The sequence below is a fragment of the Genypterus blacodes genome, unplaced genomic scaffold (assembly GCF_046128005.1).
Source record: "Genypterus blacodes isolate CSIRO-AG114 ecotype Tasmania unplaced genomic scaffold, CSIRO-AGI_Gbla_v1 ptg000122l_1, whole genome shotgun sequence".
Taxonomy (NCBI): Eukaryota; Metazoa; Chordata; class Actinopteri; order Ophidiiformes; family Ophidiidae; genus Genypterus; species Genypterus blacodes.
In genome coordinates, this window is record NW_027466925.1 from 108,656 (window position 1) to 130,524 (window position 21,869).

General features: G+C 48.1%; 1 protein-coding gene across 7 annotated transcripts; it reads right to left on the bottom strand.

The window, feature by feature from the left end:
- Nucleotides 1-268: 268 nt before the first annotated feature.
- Nucleotides 269-21,671, bottom strand: clcn3 (chloride channel 3). Of its 7 annotated transcripts, none has more exons than XM_076162466.1 (15): nt 21,514-21,671; nt 16,850-17,031; nt 9,622-9,782; nt 9,161-9,260; nt 8,577-8,764; nt 8,338-8,460; nt 7,820-8,026; nt 7,647-7,727; nt 7,306-7,558; nt 6,733-7,025; nt 6,461-6,647; nt 5,979-6,377; nt 5,672-5,888; nt 4,853-4,928; nt 269-2,424 (listed from the first exon to the last, which is right to left on the bottom strand). In XM_076162466.1, exons 2-15 carry the CDS (start codon nt 17,010-17,012, stop codon nt 2,254-2,256), a joined length of 2,619 nt encoding a protein of 872 aa, XP_076018581.1. In that variant the 5' UTR covers nt 17,013-17,031; nt 21,514-21,671; the 3' UTR covers nt 269-2,253. The 7 variants fall into 7 exon arrangements, with proteins under 7 accessions (XP_076018581.1, XP_076018576.1, XP_076018575.1 ...); XM_076162463.1 differs by lacking the exons at nt 16,850-17,031; nt 21,514-21,671 and adding exons at nt 4,190-4,224; nt 13,417-13,713 and having other exon boundaries at nt 2,288-2,424; XM_076162461.1 differs by lacking the exon at nt 16,850-17,031.
- Nucleotides 21,672-21,869: the final 198 nt, after the last annotated feature.

Below are 21,869 nucleotides of genomic sequence, written 5' to 3' on the forward strand. Positions count from 1 at the left end.
GACTTCGGACGTCTTGACCTTGAAATTCTCCCCATAGTAGCTTGAATTCTTCTATTTTTCATAGTTCTGGAGATATTAGTGGAAATAGCACAACCATCGAATTTCTGACACGAGGTCCATGTTTTTAGTGAATATGTTTGACCTCAATATTCTGAGGTCCTGTGTCGTTGAGTATTTCTGTATTTACTCCCCGTTACTTCACATATTCAAGGATTCGCTAACAGAAAACTGGTTTGTAAGAAATCATTTACACAAGAAGTCACTCAGCTGTGCAACATTTTTCCATTTTAATTCAAAACAAAATTTAATCTTTACGTATTTTGTTTTAAATGTACAATCAAACAATGTAATCATACATAAAATTCTTCATAATAATGCACAACTCTATCGACACGACCCATAAATAAAAAAAGAAAGGAGAAAACATCGAGATCAGTATGAAATACAATGTTAGGCAACACCACTGGTGAACAAAGGTGGCGCTCTCCGAGATGTGCACAGGATGAATTCGACCCCTCTCACACAAGCACACACACTCTGCCCCCCCCCGCGACGCAAAATCCAAAATCCAACAGCAGGCACTTGGCAGCTGCGGCGAAACCAGAGCGGTGTAATAAGTGAGCGATGATGTAACCACAATCTGTATGCAGACGTATCTGTCTAATCAATAGTGCTGTCCGATCGATTGGTATTTGTATGGTTCTGGGGGACGTTACTGAGATGTTGTTGCCCGAGACGGATTTATAAAGGATTCAATTTATTATAAAGTGCTTCATAAAGTCCTAGATTAAAAATTGAGATGAGTAAAAGCTTTCTGCCACTTTCCAGTTTTTAAAATTCCACCTGACACCACCCATCTGGCACGTCCTGCAAGTTAAAACAAACCCTCTTTACATTTCTGATATGTGGATTTTCAGTGGGAAACATCAATCGAATCGCGTTGCCATAGACGCACGGAGGGTTAAACTGATCCACATCATGAGCAGTAAATGTTAGAGCTCAGAGCGGAGATGATTCGCGTCTCATTCCTCCGATTACATGAGGGACTATGATTATTGGTTGAAAACGCAGGATGTAAATTTGCACATTTTAGCAAAAGAAAAAGTGGTAAAGTAAAATCACAAAGTCACTGTGTGGCGTCACCGTCATCTTCCTCCTCTAGCGACAACTTGAACAGATTCACTTAAAACAACGCAGATTTTCCAGTCCTGTTTTTGTTTCAAGGCGTAAAAAGTTAATCGATTATAGAAGATCAATAAGTCTAAAAGTCGTAGCAATAGTTAATAGTTTAAGGAGTAACAGAGTACACAGACAAACTTAACCTTGACACTTTTGCCTTTTTTTTCTTCTCCTTTTACTCCACCGGCCTTCACTCCAGTCGCCGCTTGGTGCCGGTTCTCATCTGACACACACATGCGCGCACACACACACCTGAAGCTGGCTCAGAAATTAACTCACACACATACCCTTATTTTTTCACAATTTTGCCTTCAGCCTTTTTAAACAGCAGCCACCTATGTGTGTGTCTCTCTGTCTCTCTCTCTCTCTCTCACACACACACTCGCACATAAAAGCCATCTCTTTTAGACAGACTTGTAGCCAGGGATCAGCCATCCTGCCATGATGTCGTCTTCTGAGTTGCCATGGTAACCTGGCTGGAATGTAGAGGCGCTAGGAACACACACACACACACACACACACACATATGCTCACACACACTTAATTCACAGGTAAACAATGCTTTACTGTAGGACGGATGGTCGCATGTGTCAGCACGTGTGGGTGAAGAAAAGTGTTTTTTTGTTTTTTCTCAAACAGGAACGAGAGCCTGGAGGCGCCTGAAGGTCCCTCATCGCAACCCGGCGGATCATTCTGACCTTTGACCCCAGCCAAGCCAATCCATCGCAGCCTCAGCAGAGACGTGGATAAGGAGGAGGCACATGAAGAGTGCAGGTGTGTATGTGTGTGTAGGTGTGTGTTTTTAGGTAAGGGAGAGTGTGTGTGAGTATGTGTTTGTACAATACAGCATGCATGTATTTGATGTCTGAAAGTGTGTGTGTGTGTATTTGCGTGTGTGAGAAAAGTGCAATCCTCATGTGTGTGCCTTCATCCCCTGACCTCTTGAGTCCTCGTCAGTGTCTCTTGCCTCTGGTGGCCACTAGGGGGCACTGCAAGTCTCTTAAGTCTCTGGGGGGCCACAGGCAGTAGGCGAGGTTTAAGGGTCTAACAACTAAGGAAAATGGGGTCCGAATGTCAGAGATTGGAGCCGTCCAGAAGGCGCACCTCCTCCTCGCTGTCGTCTCCCGCTGCTCGGCCGTCCTGGAAGGAGCGGATCAGTTGAACATGATGGACTCGGGGTCTAGGTCTGCCATTTGAGCCATGTGGCGCAGGATATCTTTTTTTGTGACAATACCAAGAAGCCGCCTGCAGGGGGAGACACAGGGCAGGAAGAGAGTGAGAGGAAGAAGGATAAGGTCAGTGAGAGGGGGGGGGGGGTTCTGCTGGGGTGAAGGAGTTAAAAACCTCATCTTTTTGCTGGTAAGCATGAAATCAAAGGGTTTTAAATTTGACAAGGAATTTATGCGTTTTCTGCACTTAGGGTGAACCTGAAGGCGGCACAGCGATGCTGTACCAACAAAACGATGAGGAAGGGAGTCCCTGAGGAAGTAGAGTAACTAAGGGAGAAGGGATGGAAGCACGTCAAATGACACCCATGAACCCCCCCCCCCCAGGGTGGCATTTGAGTCGTTCTGCCCTCTGCTGTTTAGACGGACCGATCCAGAGAAAGAGCAGAATCCTGCAGGGAAATGGGAAGCAGTGGACAAAACAATAAACCAGAGAAAGGACATCAAATGGGGAGAAGAGGAGACATCGCTGTCAGATGATTTAAAGGCCCAAACGTGTGGATTCATACTTTATCCAGAGATTTACCAATTGATTTCAGCCTCTGACAGATCTGCCTCCTCTTCCTCTCCTTCTACTGTAAAGTGATTCGCCTTATCTACCCCGCGCGTAGACAAGCCTGGGATTTGAACCAGGAAGGAAGTTGCTAGAAACCCCAGTCAGTCAAGAGGAGCATTCCTGCTGATTCAAGAGCACAGCGTAGGCAGAACGGCGTGGAGACGAAAGGGGGCTTTGATCGCACAATCAAACATTTGGGGATGAACCATATGGTGCTGCTACTTGCTGTGCTCTTGGAATCAGCTGTAATGCAGTGTGAGCTGAAGGTGTAGAGGAGCATCTAAAAGGAGTGAAGTGCTGAGATGTTTGTCTGCTACAGAGCTGGAACAGAACAGAGCTGGGTCCAAAGAGTTCACACATGCTTTGTTTAACACTGTCAGATTTGTCAGAGTCCATGTTTTTACTCTATTTGCACCCTGGAAGTCAAATGCGGAGCGACTAAAGCCAGAGAAGAGCAGAACCCTTTGAACCCAGGCCTGAGGTGAGCAGAGTAGAGGTGACCTGTGGGAGAGGGCAGGGATTAGTGCTACGGCTACAGAGCAGCAGGAGGCGTGAAACACCGGTGAGGTCTCCACACGGATCAGATCTGTGACCGTCCTCGCCGCCAAACAGAAGGCGGTCATAGAGGCTGAGGCACTCGGGGGGGGAGACCAGGATCAGATCGGATCGGATCTAATGCAGGGGTCTGTGGGTGAAGGCGATGTTCCCCCGTGAGCCAGCGTTGTGTGTGTGAGATTGGTGGATGTAGAGTTGCTGCTCTTAATCTGGACCTGATGTAGAAATTAGCCCTCAATTTTGATTCCTTTGAGATCAAAACCAATCTAATCCTTCTCAGCAGTTATATACAAATGTGTTTCTACGGCAACAGTTTCTGTGCTCTATGCATCTACGTGATCACAAAAACAATCTTGTTTTTTTTTGCCACCTTCAGTCCCAGTGGAGTGGAAACCCGGGACACCGCTGGCTCAGAGGAAACATCGGCAGATCAAAGCACGGGAGCGGCGACTGCTTCATCCAGGTAACAGGTATCTCCACACACACACACTACCCAAATCTACTGGCATCAACCACCACAGCACTCGTTATCACTACAGATGGAAGCTGCCGGGAGGAATCATGGGAATGAATCATATCGCTAGAGTCGCTATCAAGTCTCCCCCTAAAATAATCCATACCACCCCGCTACAGATTAAGAAACAGAGGCGGCCCAAGGCGGCTCGCTACTCGCCAAGTCGTAATGCCGACCGCTCAGAAGTCGTCGATCTGTGGAGCCGCAGGCCGAAACGGTGCGACCGACACGGGAGGGTTTTCAAAACAAAAACAGGAGAAAATAACTGTTAATTTATGTCATTATAGAAGAAAGGGGAAGTGGCTTAAATGTCCAAATGTAATGACAGACTAATGTTAGATGAGGGCAGGGATGTTTACATAACTGCAGCAGGGGAGAGGAGGGGACATGCAGAGAGGTTACATAGCTAAATGTTTACTGTAAATACTCAGGGGAGAAGAACCTAAAGTCTTCTTCAGCAGAGAGTTTATGCAGATGATGCAAAAGCTGAGCTGTGGGGATCTACAGGAGCCATGAGTGTGACAGTTCCCTTTTAATTCTAATGACTCCAAAAGCTGCCAGCGATGAAGATGGAGGTGTTTTGTCTACGATAAAGGGGTCAATCCACACCAAAACAACCCACAGACAAATAAGTGGAGAGGGGCAAAGAAAAACAGGAAGGAGTAATGTGTTTAACCGGGAACTGTCAGCAGTTTCTCCACACCAAGTTTCATGCACTAAACCCCCCCGCCCCCCCTTTTCCCTTCCCCCTAAGAGGCGGAGCCTAAGAGGCAGGCGTGAAAGGGAGAGGTGTCACATGAGTAAAGGGGCGGGGCTAGTCACCAGGGGCTCCGAGTTCTGCTTGAGCTCCTCCAGATGTTCTAATATATTCTTCTTTGTGATGATGCCCAACACAATCCTGCAACACACACCCGTTACTCAGACAACCGCCTCAAATAAACGCTACAAGAGAGAGGGAGAGAGAGAGAGCAGCACACACACGCACACACGCACACACACGCGCGCACACAACAGGAGAGAACTCAAAAATGCAGATTAAATTAATATCAAAACTAAATGTGTGCAGTTAGCAGTCAACACAATAAAAGCTTAACACAAATGGAACTGGTGATGTTGAGAGCAGTGAGTAAATTATATTAAACTTGGGGTAAAGCAATCAATGGCAAGATGTCAATCCAAACACAATAAACAAACATTTAAATCATAAAGACATCACTGCGCAGCTCTTTGTCCAACTGTAACATCAACAACCCCGTTATCTGAAAAACATCCTACAGAATCTCTACACACGCGTCGCTGCTTCCTGTTTTCAGCGCGCTGGCCGTGTCGATTGTGCAACAAGAGGCTGAGCCGCTACCATGACAACTAGGTAACAGGCAGAACAGTCGGTGGTTGCTGGAGGTTAAGGCCAGGCCATGCAGATTATGAGAGGGTGAGGGTGGGGGGGGGGTGTGACTCCAGAGAGCTGATGGTCCATGTAACACCACGGTGTGTGTACATGTGGTTGTGCGTTACGTCAACCTCAAACATGTTAGCGAGACGTTAACGACGGGACGAAGGAGGAGAAGAAGCAGAAGGATCCTCCTCCTCCTCTTCTCCTTCATTCTGTCTTCTCGTGCGTTTTTTCCAGTTCCTACTTACCCGTTGTGTGTGACCAGGCACTGGCGCAGCCCCAGCTTCCTGAAGATGTCCACCACGATCTCCATGGGGGTGTGGTCGGTGACGGTGAAGGGGCTCATGTCCAGGATGGAGCGCAGCTTGAGGGGCCGGGGGCTGTCGGCGGGCAGGGTGGGGGCGTGCTGGGTGAAGTACACCCTGGAGTTCAGCATGATGCCTTCCTGCTTGCGTCGTGCGTTTTCTGTGAGGGGGCGGAGAGGCGAGGCGTTACCGTTTATAGACTTTAACAAACAGAGACAATGTGCAGGGGGGAGTCTGTAGTGAGCGTTACCTATAGCGATGGTGATGTCCCTGCGCAGAGCAAAGCCCACCAACCTCTGGGACTCCTTGGACACGATCACGGGGAAACCATTAAAACTGGTCTCATTGATGACCGCCTGCAGGTCCTCCACCGTCAGGTCATCCTGTGTGAGCACGGCCAGCGGGGGGTCGCTGCGCCGCGGCCTCATCACCTCCCGGGCCAAGGTGATGTGCGTGAACTCCTCCTTGGCGTCCAAGAAGGGGTAGCCGTTGAGGCGGATGTGAGCCTCGTAGATTCCCTCGCGGCCGAACGCGTCGCCCACCCATTTGCTGGTCATGACGGCGGCCATCAGGGGGACGATGTACTCCAACCCGCCCGTCAGCTCAAACACGATGACCACCAGGGAGACGGTCATACGGGTCACGCCGCCTGCACGGGGAGGACGCAGACGGTAAGCTGCAGCACTTTTACCAGGATGGGAATGAAAGGCGTTGCGGTATCCGTTTACTCACCCAGACAGGCGGCGGCGCCCACCATGGCGTAGAGGCCCGGGGTGATGCAGTCGGCCCCCACCTCACACCACTCCTTGAACAGGAACCAGTCGTGGTGGTAATACGCCAGCTGCTCCACCGCGATGCCGACGATCCGCCCTGCGATGGCGCCGATGGCCATGCTGGGGATGAACAAGCCTGCAGGTACCTGAGGAGAGACAGGACTCTGGCTTTACTACGTAGAAATTGGTGAAAATGTCCTTTTGTGTTCATTCCAGGGTGTCCCACTTTACCTTGAGTCCAAAGGTGAATATAGTCATGATGATTTTAAAGATGAGCGCCAGGCAGAGCTGCCACATGGCGGCGTAGACCCCAGGCCCCGCCGGTCGGTTGGGGTTGTCGGTGAAGGCCTTGCTGCCGTTCATCTGGCTCCGGTACTGGCAGAGCTGGGACGACTCCAGAGGTCCACAGTCTGTGAACAGCTCCTTTATCAGCTCGCTGGTGTTCTGCCGCGTGTACGGGTTGGGGAAGGCGACCACAGCTGTGATGGCCGCCACCAGGATCACCTCCAAGACCGGGTACTTGCCTGAGTGCAGGAACACGACACAGAAGCTTTAATTTGCTGAGCTAAAAAAATAGATTATCGGTTTGAAGTGTAAAGCCAAGGTATAAAAACGAGGGCCGTTTTAATTGTAGTTACTTTATATATGCAATGATGCCTAAAAGACGCATCAAATGTTCATGCCCTCACACTCATTATTGTTTCTCATTGTTCCATAATGCTCAAATCAAAAAAGATGACTTGAGCTGCCTGAATCCTTTATTTCCTCATTTAAAGCCATGCAGGCTTTTCATTTCTTTCTTACCAAAGCGTGTCGACTTGCGGCGTCTGCACCAGGCGATGTTGGCTCGGATGAAGAAGGCGCCCCACAGACCGCCGAAGACTCCCAAAAGGATGAAGGGGATGAGCTCAAACAGGTACCAAGGTGTGTGGTACTCCACGTAAAACAGCACCAGGCGGCTGTTACCAAAGGGGTTAATGGAGCGCAGGACGAAAGCCGCCACCAGGGCGGCAAAGAAGGAGCGCCACAGTGTCTTCAGAGGGAAGTAGTAGCTCACCTGGAGAGGAAGAAACATGAATCCATTTTGATGATGAAGATGATGCGTTAGTTCCTTTGTTGTGAATGTGTAGTTAAAGCTGCTGTACCTCCTCCAGACTGAAGAGCACTCCGCCTATTGGTGCCCCAAAAGCCACCGACACCCCGGCCGCAGACGCAGCAGAGAGAACCTGTGCCGATAAAACAAACGCACCTCAAACCAAAGCACTTGTGTGGCGGTTGTCTGCCTGTACGTTGATCTACATGAGCGCTGAACCCTCACCTCTCGCTTCTTGGCCTCGTTCTTGCTGTACTTGGGGAAGAGGTAGGAGAAGATGTTCCCACAGCAGCAGGCCACGTGCACCAGGGGGCCCTCCTTCCCCAGGCTGAGGCCGGACGCCACGGCCAACACCAAGGTGATGGTTTTGATCATCAGGGTCCATTTGCCCAAGTAGCCCCGGATGATGAACCCACTCAGGATGGTCTTGATCTGAGGAGAGGAAGAAGGGGGAGGAGAAGCCGTCAGAAGTGCTGGTATTACTTTAGTCATTAAGTGCTGCAATGATCATCAGCAGGCTAAAAGTCAGACACTGTTCCCATAGCAACAAAAGGGAAGGTTCTGGAAGCTCACAGCATGGATGGCTTTTCACAGCAAACCCAGACTGCCTGCTGCACATCCGAACAATAAAGGAGCACCTGTAGGTGTGACGCCATACTGCGTCCACTCTCAAGGTGGTTACAGCAGTGACAGAACATTTTTAATTCAGGGTCTTTAAAGTTTCGACTCATCATCATCCTCACCTCAGGGATCCCTGAGCCACAGGCGTAGGGAGCAAACACCTTGACCAGACAGACCGCCAGGAAGGCGAAGGACAGAGCCCAGTAGATGTACATGAAGTAGTTCATGATGTATGATCCTGGGCCCTGCAGAGAGGCGAGGAAGAGGGGAGATGTGATGAAAAGCCCGCGAACAAGAGTCAACACTTGAGTTAGCGAGAGGAAATGTGTTAGTGTTGGTAGGTGGCAGCATGTTAGTGTACCTCAGCCTGCCCCAGTATTAGCTCAGCCCAGCTCTTCCACTGAGGACACTTGTCCCTCTCAGCAAAGGTGGTCTCATTGGACGTCCAGCAGCACTGCTCGTGGTTGAACCACATGGCGCTGAGACACACGCCCTCCTTCAGGTCATTCATCCAATCGGCAGCAATGTCAATCAGGCCAGCCAAAGCACCTGGCAAGGGAAGCGCGAGGAAAAGTGAAGGCGAGGAAGAGCAGAAAAGTGAGGGGGGGGCTACCGAGCGCTCGAAACCTCAAAGTCATTAAGCAGGCGGCCTTTGAAATCATTACGGCCTGACTGCATTAAAAATGTATAAATGTCTGAAGCTGGAACCTCAGGATCTAGGATTTAACCATTTGGGGTGAAGGGATTGTTGGCTGGGCTCTACGGGGTTTTTCTTTCTTTTGGAGACATAATAACCATAAATGAACACGTGAGAGGCCAGAGTCATGCAGCAAGGGTTTATAAAGTTACAGCAGAAAACAAAGAGGGAGACAGAAACAGTGTGAGCTGCCTGAGCAAAGTGTGTCACCAGCAGATGAGATAAGAGACTGTGTGTGTGTGTGTTACCTGAGGCCAAGCCTGTGAGCGTGACCACCAGCCACCCAGACCAGGCGTCGTACAGACTCTTGGTGAACTCCCATGCCGACTCCTTTTTCTTGCTGTTAATCTGAACACACACACACACACACACACACACACACACACACACACACACACACACACACACACACACACACACACACACACAGGATTAGACACAAATTAAACGTTATCATGTTTGTTTGTACTTTAGACTGAGGGCTGATTCACTGGAACTCAAACAGGATGTTGGATCACCATCATTCCTGTGCAGCAGGTTTGAGAAGTTCATAAAGCCACATAAAGACACACATAGATATTCAAATTCTAAAGTCTTTGTGTCGAGGAATCCACCAACACCTCTGGGAATCGAGCTGAAGGACGTGAAAGCTCAGCGGCCTTTGCGTGTAGCGTTTTTGTGTTTAGGTTGTGCGACTTTGTGTCCTCACCTTTCTGTGCCGCTCGCGGTCCTTGCACTTCTCGCGGACCCAGTCGATGGTGTGGAAGTCATCGTACGTCCCCACACCCGGGATGGGCTCCTCTAGGAAGTCCAACAGGTGTGTGGAGCTGCTGGGTGCCCCGCCCCCGTTAGACATGGCGTAGTTAGACCCTGGGAAGGAGAGAGAGAGAGAGAAAACAAAGGTCATGTTTATGACTAAAAGCTCACATACTCCTTGATACACTGAATAAGAAGGCAAAACGGATCGTATTCCTAAAAGACGGAGGAATGTTTGCATCCTGGCCTTCAGACTGCTGTCCTGTAGGTGTCACAACGATTAAACACCAGCAGCAACAACCTACAGGCCGAGGAACACGACCGTTCACGTGCATTCACCATTAACCCAAACAAACGTCCTTAGATGATTGAGCTAAAAATAGACAAACATACACAATGTCTGGAATCAGCTGCTGCGTCTGATGACTTACAGTTGGATGCACAGATTCAGAACACACTGCACGAGGACTCGCATCAGCACACACGCACGCACACACACACACACACACACACACACACACACACACACACACACACACACACACACACACACACACACACACACACACACTGACTTAGGGGCTTCCATCTATGTTATCAACTGGACACCGACGCCATTTTCTTCCATCGGCATGACGTACAGATTGCTTTGGGTGAATGTGGGACAGTCGCTCGCTCTGACATTACAAGCCGAATCGCTGAGCCTCCTACAAGCGGCCACACAAATATGTGGAACTTCATCATTCAACAGAACTAGAACACAAAGGCTGCACTGTCTCACACAACACACACTCACACACAAAACTCCTAGTGCTTTAGGTATTTTAAAAAAAATTAGGGGAAGCCTGTGACTACAAGAAATCCTTTATGATGCAGCACAAGAACATGTTTCTCTTTCCTGTTTATATAATTACGTCTGATGTTATCTTTGGCACTAAAGCTTAATCTGCTCTGAACAAGATGAGAACTATAAGAAAAATGTGTAGTAAAATTAGTGTGTAGGCCTGAGGGGAAGACGTAAAAGAAGAAAAGGGCTGCCATCGCAACATTCCAAACTGATTCATGACGGGAGCCACTCGCAGCCGCGGTTTGATGACTCGACACCCCGAAGAGTTGCAAAAAACCACGAGGTCGAGCCGAGGTCACATTCACAATACAAACAAACCTCCTGGCATCCTGCCAAAGTGGCTCTTAATGCGGAACGAAAGGAACAGCTGTGGTTATAAAATTTGTTTCCGAGTGCGATCTCTGTGTCGGGATGAAACGGTGCCAAGCAAGTGACACAGCAGGCTAAACGCTGAACTCAGAAAATGTATCAACATCCTGAGTGTAAACAAAGCCGGGGTGCTTTGTCACCCGTGGAGAGGGCGAGAGCGACGGTGGAACCCAACTTGCTCGATAGCAGCTTTGCTTATGAGGGAAAATGTGAGACGTGTGTGAGTCTGGGATGGCGCTGTGGATGTAGCCGAGAGACAATGAGGCAGAAACGAGGGAGAAAGAGGTAGACCGACACTAGTACTGGAAACATTTTGATTGACAGCTGCAGTTAGGATAGTTGTGTGTGTGTGTGTGTGTGTGTGTGTGTGTGTGTGTGTGTGTGTGTGTGTGTGTGTGTGTGTGTTTGGGGAGGGTAGGAGGTGTGATGAGATGAGATGACAACAGCGATTCGATACAGAAGTTCAGGGTTTTGGAATGTGCTTCCCTGCGTCACATGAAGCACTGTGCTACAACACGGTTACAATGTGAATCAATTTGACGTGAGAGTCTCCTGGTTTTTCGTGACTGTTTCTAGGGGAGATAAATCCCGGAGTTACACTCCTTACTCTTTACTTTCGGGTAAAGTTCTCCCGGTATGGTTGACAGACACCTTCTCAAAATATCGGGTATTCATGGGTAAGGCTGGGGCCAAAACGGTCTCTTTCCTTTTGAGCCAAGACTTCTGTTACACAAAGTATCCCAAAGAATGAATAAATGAATGAATGAACAAGTGTAGTCCCTTGATTCCCAGGAACCAAAGAACGCAATAGGTATTTACTGTTAATCTTTAACACGGCTGGAATGTTTCTACTATTTACAAGCTTTGTAGTCGGCCTGCAAAGGGGGCAGTTGCCCTGAGAGTCTGTGCCTGGACAATAGCTTATAGGACACCCCATTCCAATCCGGAAGCATTCATAAGATGGAGAGATTTTGGGTAGCGTGCAGCCAACTGGATCTGAGCCACAGAAAAATTAACGAGTGAGAAGAGAGATCTGGAATCTCTAGTAGGGACCATTCTCAGCTTCCCCGATTGGGCCGGTGAGATCACCTAGCCCTCCCGATGCTGCTGAGCCGCTGTCACCCATCATCAGTCAAATTAGGAGAGGGACGCCGTAGAAACAGAAGTAAGGGGCGGTGTGCCAGCATCACTGTGCAACGGTTCGCTGGGCACATCTGCATCGACGCACAGATTCAACGGAGTGCACTCTAGGTTTCATTTCCCTTTCCCTTCCCTCGAGGATCAGCACGATGACTCGCCATCTGCTTTAAGACAACATTTGCTAGCTGCAAACATAATCTGGACGCCGCTTGAACCCACCCGTGCGCTCGTAAGGAGGCTCCTGGAGGGAGAAACATCCAGGTGATGAGGAAGGGTTAGAGTCTGCATTCCCCAATGTTAGACCTGCTCCACTACCGCCTTACTAATGGGATTACATGGAGGGTTTACTCGGCCGACATGTGACCGTTACACACTGACCCCTGCGACCTCATGGCGGCCGCAGGAGCCCAGCTGGCTGACACCCGCTAGACGGATGCGTTGGTTGGAATGTCCCAAGCTGCGCAGAGACTGATGTGGGGGAAATTCATTGAAGATGAGGGAAGTTCAGGTCAGATTGAGTCCTGTGTGACTGGGACCCGCCTCTACTAGTTCACGCTTCATGGCATTTCTAGGAACCAAGATACCCTTGGTGTGTTAGGAGAGAGGGTAAAGACCTGGGGAGCGATGGCAAAAGAATGAGAGGTATTTTGAGCGTGTGTATGAAGTCATCACACACAGGACAGATGATTGAATATGGGACTTCTAGGAATGGACCTCACGGACCTCACGTCTTAATCAGATCCTTCCTCAACTCAGCAGGGGGCTTTTTTTGCCTTTGCTTGCATTTGCTTGCCGTCCGTCTAACAAGGCCCGGACGACTGACGCAGAAATGAGCAAACAAGGACGCAGTGTGGGGTGGCAGCAGAATCTCGCACTGCCACCTCGGGGACCTCTTTGCGGGCGACGTGGGGTGACGTCCGGTGGCCAAGATCGGAACACATCTGGAAGGGCATGTGTGACTTGTGTTGCTGCTGGATGTCGCTTCTCTTTTAAGGGATTAAAATGGAAGCCTGTGGTGCTTTCTGTCACCACTAAAGGCCTCATATCGAATGCTCGCACCTTAAATCACCTCGTTCCTTATCACATTCTCTCCAGTAAGCACACACACGCACACACACACCACTGGTTAACCATCTACTCATCAACAAAGAGGTGAACGGTCACATAACAATCGCCCGCCAGATAACAGTTAAGCGTAATGGCAGCTCCTAAGCCACAAGGGTTCTCCCATTTCCACGCTTCCCCAGCAGAGCAGCGGCTTAGCGTTTGCTGAACCTGCTTCATGTCTGCCTGCCATATGGGCCAACGACAGGGAGGAGGAGGAGGAGGAGGGAGGGCTCGGTGATCAGAGAAGCTGGAGGAAGGAGAGAATGAGAGGAAGACGTGGCGTACCTCTTTTAGGAATCTCCTGCAGGGGTATGGTGTCCCCTCCCCCGTCGTAGGGCAAATAGGGGTCGGCCGACGCGTCCTCCTCCATGTTGACGGCTGAGGTGCTGAGCTGTGGCTAGGCTAAGCTAGGCTGTGCTCACTCGGTGCTGCGCGAGTGTCAGTCACTGCTACCGCTGCCATGTTTACCACAGAGAGAGACAAGCACGGCTGTGTGGTGAGAGAGTGCGCATTTGAAAGGAAAAGTGTGTGTGTGTCTGTGTGTCTGTGTGTGTGTGTGATTGCACAGTGCTCTCTCCCACACCCTCCCTTCCCTTTCTCTGCAGCAGCAGCTGACTGGGCTGATGATGTCATCACACACAGGCACACACACACAGAGAAAGGCGATCACACAGACCTGCTTGGTTGCTATGGGAGAGTAGTCAGACCTGCCTATATGGGAGAGACCACAGTGTCGGGTTAGGGGTGGATGTATGTGTGTGTGTGTTTGTGGGGGTTGTGAGCTAAAATGGAACAGTCCACTCGGAACGACTGAGGGAGGGGTTAAAGAAGGAGGATGAAGAAGTTGCAGCTCGTAAATAGCACTGACACAGCCTATAGAGACTTGTTGGTCCTTTCCTATACTCAGACAATAATCTACTGTTTGGTAAAAACTTTAACACGATCAAACATTGGCTCTTAACTGACTGAAAGAAATGGTTAAGAGGTTTAGGGCACAGAATTCCTTAAGTTTAAACCTTTACAGCCCCTTAAACCTTTCATAGTCAGTGACACCTTCAATGCTCTACATGCTTCTGCTCCAATATTGATTTAAATAATTGTTGTTGTTGTTCTAAGTGGTGTTTCATACATTTAAGGGGCCACTAACGTTTGACTCCATGTGTTTTTCCAGCACAAAAACATGTGAATTTGCTTTAAGGTGTTACTGCGGCCATGATTTCATTCAACGTCTGCACTTTGGGAAGGTTCATTCAACAAGTGACTGACATGACACTGGTCTTATCGTTCAGTCTCCAGGCAGGACATGAGCCCATGTGACAGTTATCATCTGGCTGCCTCATCGCATCTGCACACAGGCAAATACGAGCAGAGGAATATCAGCGGGAAACCTTCTCTTCCTCTTCATCAAACAGCCGCTGCACCTGGATCCTCGTGACCGCAGAGTAATCTTGTGTTAGTGTGTGAAACAAAGCGAGCTAAGTCAGATGCGGGTGTTCCCATGCTTCCACAATGACAGCCTGACATTTCACATAATAACTCTGTTTACTACAACCAAACTAGACAATAACACACACACACAGACACGCAAACGCATACACAACCTCCTACCTCTCAGCTGTGTGGTTGTGGTCCCATTGGAGACGGAAACAAACACCTCAAAGTGTCCCAGTGATCGAGTGTGACACAAACATCACAGATCTGAGTCCATTTGAGGAGCAGAGAATTCCAAAGTGCTCCTCCTTCAAACTTCCCAGCGACTGAAGGCAGCTTGCATGCTGGCCGAGCACCCACAACGTTCCAGAGGACGGAGCGACGGGGCTTCCTGTGAGGCCACCCCCCTTCACGGCCTTGTGTATAAATAGCACGGAGTTGGGGGCAATGGCAATGGCAGACATTGCTAGTTTGTCAGCATGTGGCCAATGTGCTTCCCTGGAATGCTGTTGTCAACAAACGGGACGGACGCGTTCAAAGACACTGGCTGATGGTTACTATTTTAATTTTTTATTTGATTTCCTCTCATTTAAAGCCACCTGTAGTGTCTGGAGGTGCCTTAGTGACGCTTCTATGAAAGGAAGCTGCTCTGTGCTCTGACCTGTTGGAGCCACATTTTCCAAACGGTCTAATTTCCGAGGAAAACAATAAGAAACTAATCACATAGAGACTGAAATGTGAACCGATTCTCACACACACATGATCCCACCTCCGTCCATTCGGTCGCCTGTATTGTTTTGTTAGCTCCGTCGGGTGTGTGTGTGTGTGTGTATGTATGTGTGTGTGTGTGTGTGTGTTTTCCTGAATGGCCTGGCCCTCAGCACAGCCTCCTCTTTAATAATGTATCCCTGCTTCACTTTGCTACACACAGAAACTTTCCTATGACTTTGCATGAAACGTTGCTCCAGAGTTACAGGTGTTCACTGTAACACAGCTGCTTACAGCTTATTACTGAACACACTCGTGCTCAGAATCACCGCCCCCTGCCGGTATAAACAATTTGATTCTACACAAATCTGACTTCAACTGTCAAATATCACGTGCAAACCAAGTAAATAAGTGAATTAAAATTTAGTCCCAATTATCCAGTTTACTTGCAGAAAAACAAACCCTCCATCTCAGCAAACACAATTAAGGAGAACATGTCGTGACTTCATCTTACGTCACAACTTTGAATGAACAAAGAGATTGATTTGAGAAAATTGGATTGAGGGGGATAGAAATACCAAAAGTGACTTCAGCAATCTATATCAACATATAAGTTAACATGCAGGGCAGCGGGAGGGAGCCAACATATTTACTCAGACGACAGAGAGCAGACAGGAAGCAGCAGATCAGATGTTGACAGAAGAACAGAGCCCGGCATCAGACTGTCAATTATCCAGTTCTTCAGAGGGATGAATGAGAAACGCGTGACGGCCCTGGATTGATGGGACGTGATACCGTAGAAAATTGAGGGTCTGATTGTTCATCAAAACTCACAAGAAAACAAACTAGTGCAAAACGACAGAGAAGTACGATGAGAACGAAGCGGGAATATGTTTAACTATCCAAAGACGGGACAAAGACCACAGGACAACTGCACAGTAAAGAAGTGTGCAGGAAACAGGAAGCGAGGACGTTAAAGAGGTCACCAGGGTCAAGAAGGTGGGTGGAAGTGGTGAGGTCAGAAGCAAAGCACGGAGGACCAAGAGAGCCACGAAAACAACTTTGAATGAACAAAGAGATTGATTTGAGAAAATTGGATTGAGGGGGATAGAAATACCAAAAGTGACTTCAGCAATCTATATCAACATATAATTATAGATAAATGAAGTAATACATTCCGAGCTCTTCCATGGTAACAGAAATGGGAGCAGGGATCATGGAGGATGTGGGTGCTGACAGGAAGCGAGGCGGGATGAGACGGGAGCGGCGTGGACAGAAGCTGATGGGTTTCAGACGGACAACTGAGCGATGGCACTACAAGATAGCAATCAGGCGGCACCACACACACACACACACAAAACAGCGGTGGGGCTACACACACAATCAAAGCAGAAGTCATTTCCCAACGGATTGCCACGGATGAAGACTCGTCACTGTATGGAGGGCGGAGGACGTGGAGCCTGGTGGGGAACACAGGTGGGGAAACTCTAAAGACGGGTGGTGGGGTGGTAGACTTGGGGAACAATGGAGCGGTGGGGAGGGGGAGGGGGAGTGGCTGGAGGCATTCCGTGCTCCCTACCTGGGGAGGCAGCGTCCCCATCCAGCAGGTTGTCGTCCTCTGTTGTGTGGAAGTCCATGACGACGCCGGCTCCATCCAGCAGCTCCTCGTCGCTGCTGGCACTGGCGATGCTGTTGTAGCTGTTCCTGCAGTAACCCCTGTGGTACAGCTGCTCCGACTCCATTTAGCAACGTGCCGGTGCCCTGGGTGACAGGGAGGGAGAGGGGGAGGGGAGGGAGGGGGGGAGTGATGGAGAGGGTCACACCGTGTCGGGTGCGTCTACACGGCCGAGCCTGGCCGCCGGCGCGCAACAGACAGACCAGGGATGAAGTGGGCCTCAATCAAAGAAACACGTACAGACAGGGATGAGCGGCCTGTTGTCATGTTCAACTCCCCCTCTGGAGGTGAGAGACATTTTGACAGGAACGACAGCAAGAGGGTGGGATGATGGGAGGATAACGGAAAACATGGCAGGGACGATGGAGGTGGACTGTCAAGCAACTGAAACGGGGAAAGGAGAAGCGCGAGGAGGATGAGGAGGATGGCAATGATGATGATGATGATAGTGATGATCCCTGTCAGCAATGAGGCAGATGAAAGCAGCTCACTCATCCCGACCGGACCGGAGATAAACCGCGGCCGTGTGAAGCGAGAGGAACACACTCGGCCCTTTGTTGTGGATTTCAGACGGACGTCAATCAAACTGTGAATGAGGACTTCACACACTCGCAAGAGACTCTTAGCCACCGCCGACTAATCATGACTTCTCAATCTGTGTCAGTCATTCCCTCATGCGTCTCACATACATACACACACAGTTAGTGACCTCGTGTTTGTTTACTTTCACCCAACTGAGAATGTTTCAGTGTTTAATGTCAGAGATCAGCGGTGATAAAGCGATCACGTGTCTGATGGCTGCACAGGCTGGAGGTGTATTTATAAACGGATTAGAATAAAAACACCTCCTCCCCTCAGAGAATGTAAATAATGCTCTACGACCACAGTGAGCATCATCCTCTGTCAAACAGCGCCCCCCTGTGGCAAAGCTGAAGACCGCAATGGATTCACAGCTCTGCTCCCGCCCGGGCACAACGTATAAAGATGGACAGGAGAGATTTAAAGGGTCATCAGGCCAGCGAGGCGATGAGTCACAGAGTCATAAAGAGAGCGGAGGAAGAGTCAGAGACACTCGGATGTGATGACGGGAACACAGTGGCAGTGTTCTCTCCTGGGCCATATGACCAAATGGCCGTGGAAGCAGAGGGTTTAAAGTCGCGGGGGGGGGAGAGAAACTCGCCTGCGGCCAACAATCACAATCCCTCAGCATGAGACACCGACCTCTCCCCTTTGAGCCAGATCAATGCGTCCAGGAAATTCAATTCAGCTGGTTTGCAGAGAGCATGGAGGCGATCTCACGCTGGGCTGTTTGTCCTCCAGTTACTCTCAAATGAATCATCAGGATTTTGTTCTCAGCCGGAATATAAAAACCAAAACAAAGCCTGACACTCTTTGGACGCTGATCATCTGCTTCATCACTTTTAAGAGATATGAAAAATGAAGCTTTGGAGGCAAATCTGGGAGAAAACAAAAAGTGCACACGAGTCTGTGCAGCATCACTTCTAACTAGGACAAGTTAGAGGGGGAGAATGTGTTCAGTCACACCCAAAGCTGCACAATTAGGGTTTCCACAGTCACTGCAGATCAAATATCAGGTGTGCTGTGCTCAGTCACAGTCAGTCTGTTGGAGATGATTTGCTGTAATAAAGCTCGTCGTCATCATTTCTCCCACGGCAGCTGCCATTCTCCAGATGAGTTGGTTCTTCCCCCTTTCATTCCTTCCATTACTCACAAGTCAAAGCAATAATTAGCCCATGACGGTAAAGCTGGAGTGCAGCAAGTACTACAGAACTACTACCCTGTGTATCAGATTACATTCCTGCATCTGAGGACAAGGCTGCAGATCAGAGGGAGGGAGGGAGGGAGGCACGTGTGTGTGTGTGTGTGTGTGTGTGTGTGTGTGTGTGTGTGTGTGTGTGTGTGTGTGTGTGTGTGTGTTGATAAGAGCAGCATAGTCAACATTGAGTGAACAAAACGGCACAGGATCTGCCGCTGTTACTCAACAGCAGCAGTGGTTGAGCCGGTTAGACCTTTATCTTGTGCCCGCTGGTCACTATGGAGGTGTTGCCTAGACGACTGTTGCTGGAAGTGACTCAGCAATTTGCCCTCTTATCTCTCCATCAAACCGACACGCTCACACCTCCTCCACACAATTGATGCGTGCCAATGGGTTGGCATGGATCCTTCAAAAGGCGGCAGGTGGTCAATATATGGATCGGTTTGGTTCAAAACATCCACATCTTCGTCCACACAACACGCAGCATTCAACAACACACAGGCAACACACTAAAAGACATGCTGTAGCATCATGTCGTCATGTCAAACTGAGTGATCACACCCTGAATCCAACAACATCTCTGTGCACGTGTAATATGTGGCATTATGTGTGTTCATTAAGACTTTAAATAAGATGAATAAATGAATTTCAGTCCATTCCACATGATTAGGTCATTAGGTCAATTAATAAAGATTATACAAATATTAATCAATACAAAAATACTTGATAGCTGCACCCTAGATGTCTTATATGTATAAGTGTGTACAGAGTGAGAGGCTGTTATAACACTCGTACATCTATGTGTAATGTAATATAATGTACGTGGGGACAAATATTTGAAATAAATTGTCGACTGAATATTTGTGTCTTCAGTCTGTAAGCACTAGTTAACTAGCAGACGGCCTGAGTGAAGAAACTGAGGAAGTTGCTAAGTTTACAAAATGCAGATGGACACTTTCTCATGTTGGAGGAGGAAAGATCAGGATCTAAGAATATGAGAAATGAAAGTCAAGATGGTGACATGACTAAATCCAAAAGCATTTGTCCGACTGCTGGACTGCATGTGACCAACTTCCTCCTCATCAGCAGGTTGGTTCATGTGCCACTTTACTGTCTAAAGTGGCACAACTAATATTAGTTACAGAGAGAACATGTAACACAACACTCTGCATGTTGGGAAGCACATTTTTTCCTTAGCAGGGAAGTTTATAAATTAGCATTAGAATTAAAATGATAAATGTTAATTCCCTTATATAAGAGATATTCTGACGCCAAAACAAAAAAATTATGCAATATCTGCCTTTCAAAATAAATAATCTGCCAACAATGTTTCTTACATAATAAATAAGCGTGAAAAAGCAGTTGTTTCTCATACTCACTCACTATAAGGACTCAAATTGTGACATCCCTAGTGTGACATTAGGGGAGGAAGCAGGTAAACAAGTGGACATAACTGCTTTGAATGAGACTATTGGGTCAGGCATAATGAAACCAAGGCCAAACACATTTCACACCCTCAGCCCTAGCTGATTAAATGAACAGCGATACCTAATCAAATAAGGAAAAGCTGCTCTGCTCTGCCTTTGGTTTGACCCGCCTGCTGCCATGGACCGGCCACGTGTCACTCAGCCTCAGCCTCTGTCTCTAAGGGGACAGACAGCCAATCATGAATCATACATGTACGCAGCAATACCTTATCACAGAGAATCAGATATATCTAGGAAACACGGAGCGTCTAGAATAATAACTGCAGCGGAGTGAAATGGAGCAAAGTAATATGGCAACAACCAGAGGACATTTCTCCATTAAAACACATCATGATCTCGTCCTTAATAAGCAATGAGTCACACAGGTCAGACTCAGCACCCCTGCTTGAAAAATCTAGTCTAGAAAATAATTAAATCCATTCAAACCAAGTAAGTCCACAGCCTGACCAATAGTGACGTCATTTGTTGTTTACATGAATGCATGATATTGATCAATAAAATTGCAACGATCCGTAGAATTTCAAGATTTTGATTTTGTGAAATAAGCAGTGCTGAAAATTAAGGTTTTACAGCGACTCCAGCAAAACACACTGACAAAGAAAATATACAAGAACATTATTTGCTGATATATTGCCCGGTTCTTAAATGATATCAATTTGTAACAAAGGTTGTGAAATAAAGGAGCAGTGTGAGAATTAAGAATTGAATGGAACTAAAAGTTTAGTAGAGAATATACGAATCCTTATTATGTCGCCATATGAACAGTATAAAATGTTCTATTAAATTGAATCAACTATAATTCTGAATTTTGCAACGAAGAACTCCAGTCAGATTCCATCTTCAAAAGGACAGTGACTAGCTTCTGTCTATGTACCCACACAAGCTAACGTTACATGTGCAAATTTACGGTGATAAACTCCATAAAAACGCACAAAATTGTCTGTTTGTATGCGTCTGGTTGTGTCGTGTCGTTTTACTTGAATTGGCAGGAAAAGGGGCAAGAGTCCATCTGAATGCGGCAACAAAACGAGCAATAAAACATATTGGGATTAGCACACAAGCTAGTGGCGGGTTGTGCTGCTGGATGTTAAAAGTCAGGTGCGTCGGCCTGCACGGCGCCGAAAACGGAGCTACAACACCGGGGGAGAGAGAGAGCTCAGAAGCAGTGAGTTCATACATTTGGAAAGCGACATTATAGGATGGATGGATGGCCTCGGCTGGTGAAGCACGCACACACACCTCCATTCTCTTTAACACACAGCCACCGGCCGAGGGGAACGCAGGGGTACATACATCTAACTCACCTTCCCGATGCCTCAATTCCAGCTTGGACACTGCAGTTCATCGTCTTCCAAAACTGAAACCGGGACGTTCCTTCTACTACACGGATGGACTCAGCGTTCTCCTCCTCACCATCATCATCATCATCATCATGTTTGCTTCCCTCAGTCCCATTCCTGTGTCAGTGACGTTCACTTCCGGTCTCCGAGGCCGCTTCCATCCCTGCAGCAGGCAGCTCCGAGCAAAATAACGTCAATTATTGATCAGACTCATCATCAAACGTCTACCATTAAAAAAAAGTTATATTAAAATCAAGAATAATCAATACAATAAATAATAGACTATACCTAAACTAGACGACATGAAAATACAGCTACAA

Bases quoted from the DNA above. Each gene is read 5' to 3' on its own strand.
- clcn3 (XM_076162466.1), bottom strand. From the start codon at position 17,012: ATGGAGTCGGAGCAGCTGTACCACAGGGGTTACTGCAGGAACAGCTAC. The intron at 7,026-7,305 runs GTAAGAAAGAAA...TCCTGCACTCAG, and splicing joins CCGCAAGTCGACACGCTTTG to GCAAGTACCCGGTCTTGGAG. The intron at 6,648-6,732 runs GTAAAGTGGGAC...GTCTCTCCTCAG, and splicing joins TATTCACCTTTGGACTCAAG to GTACCTGCAGGCTTGTTCAT.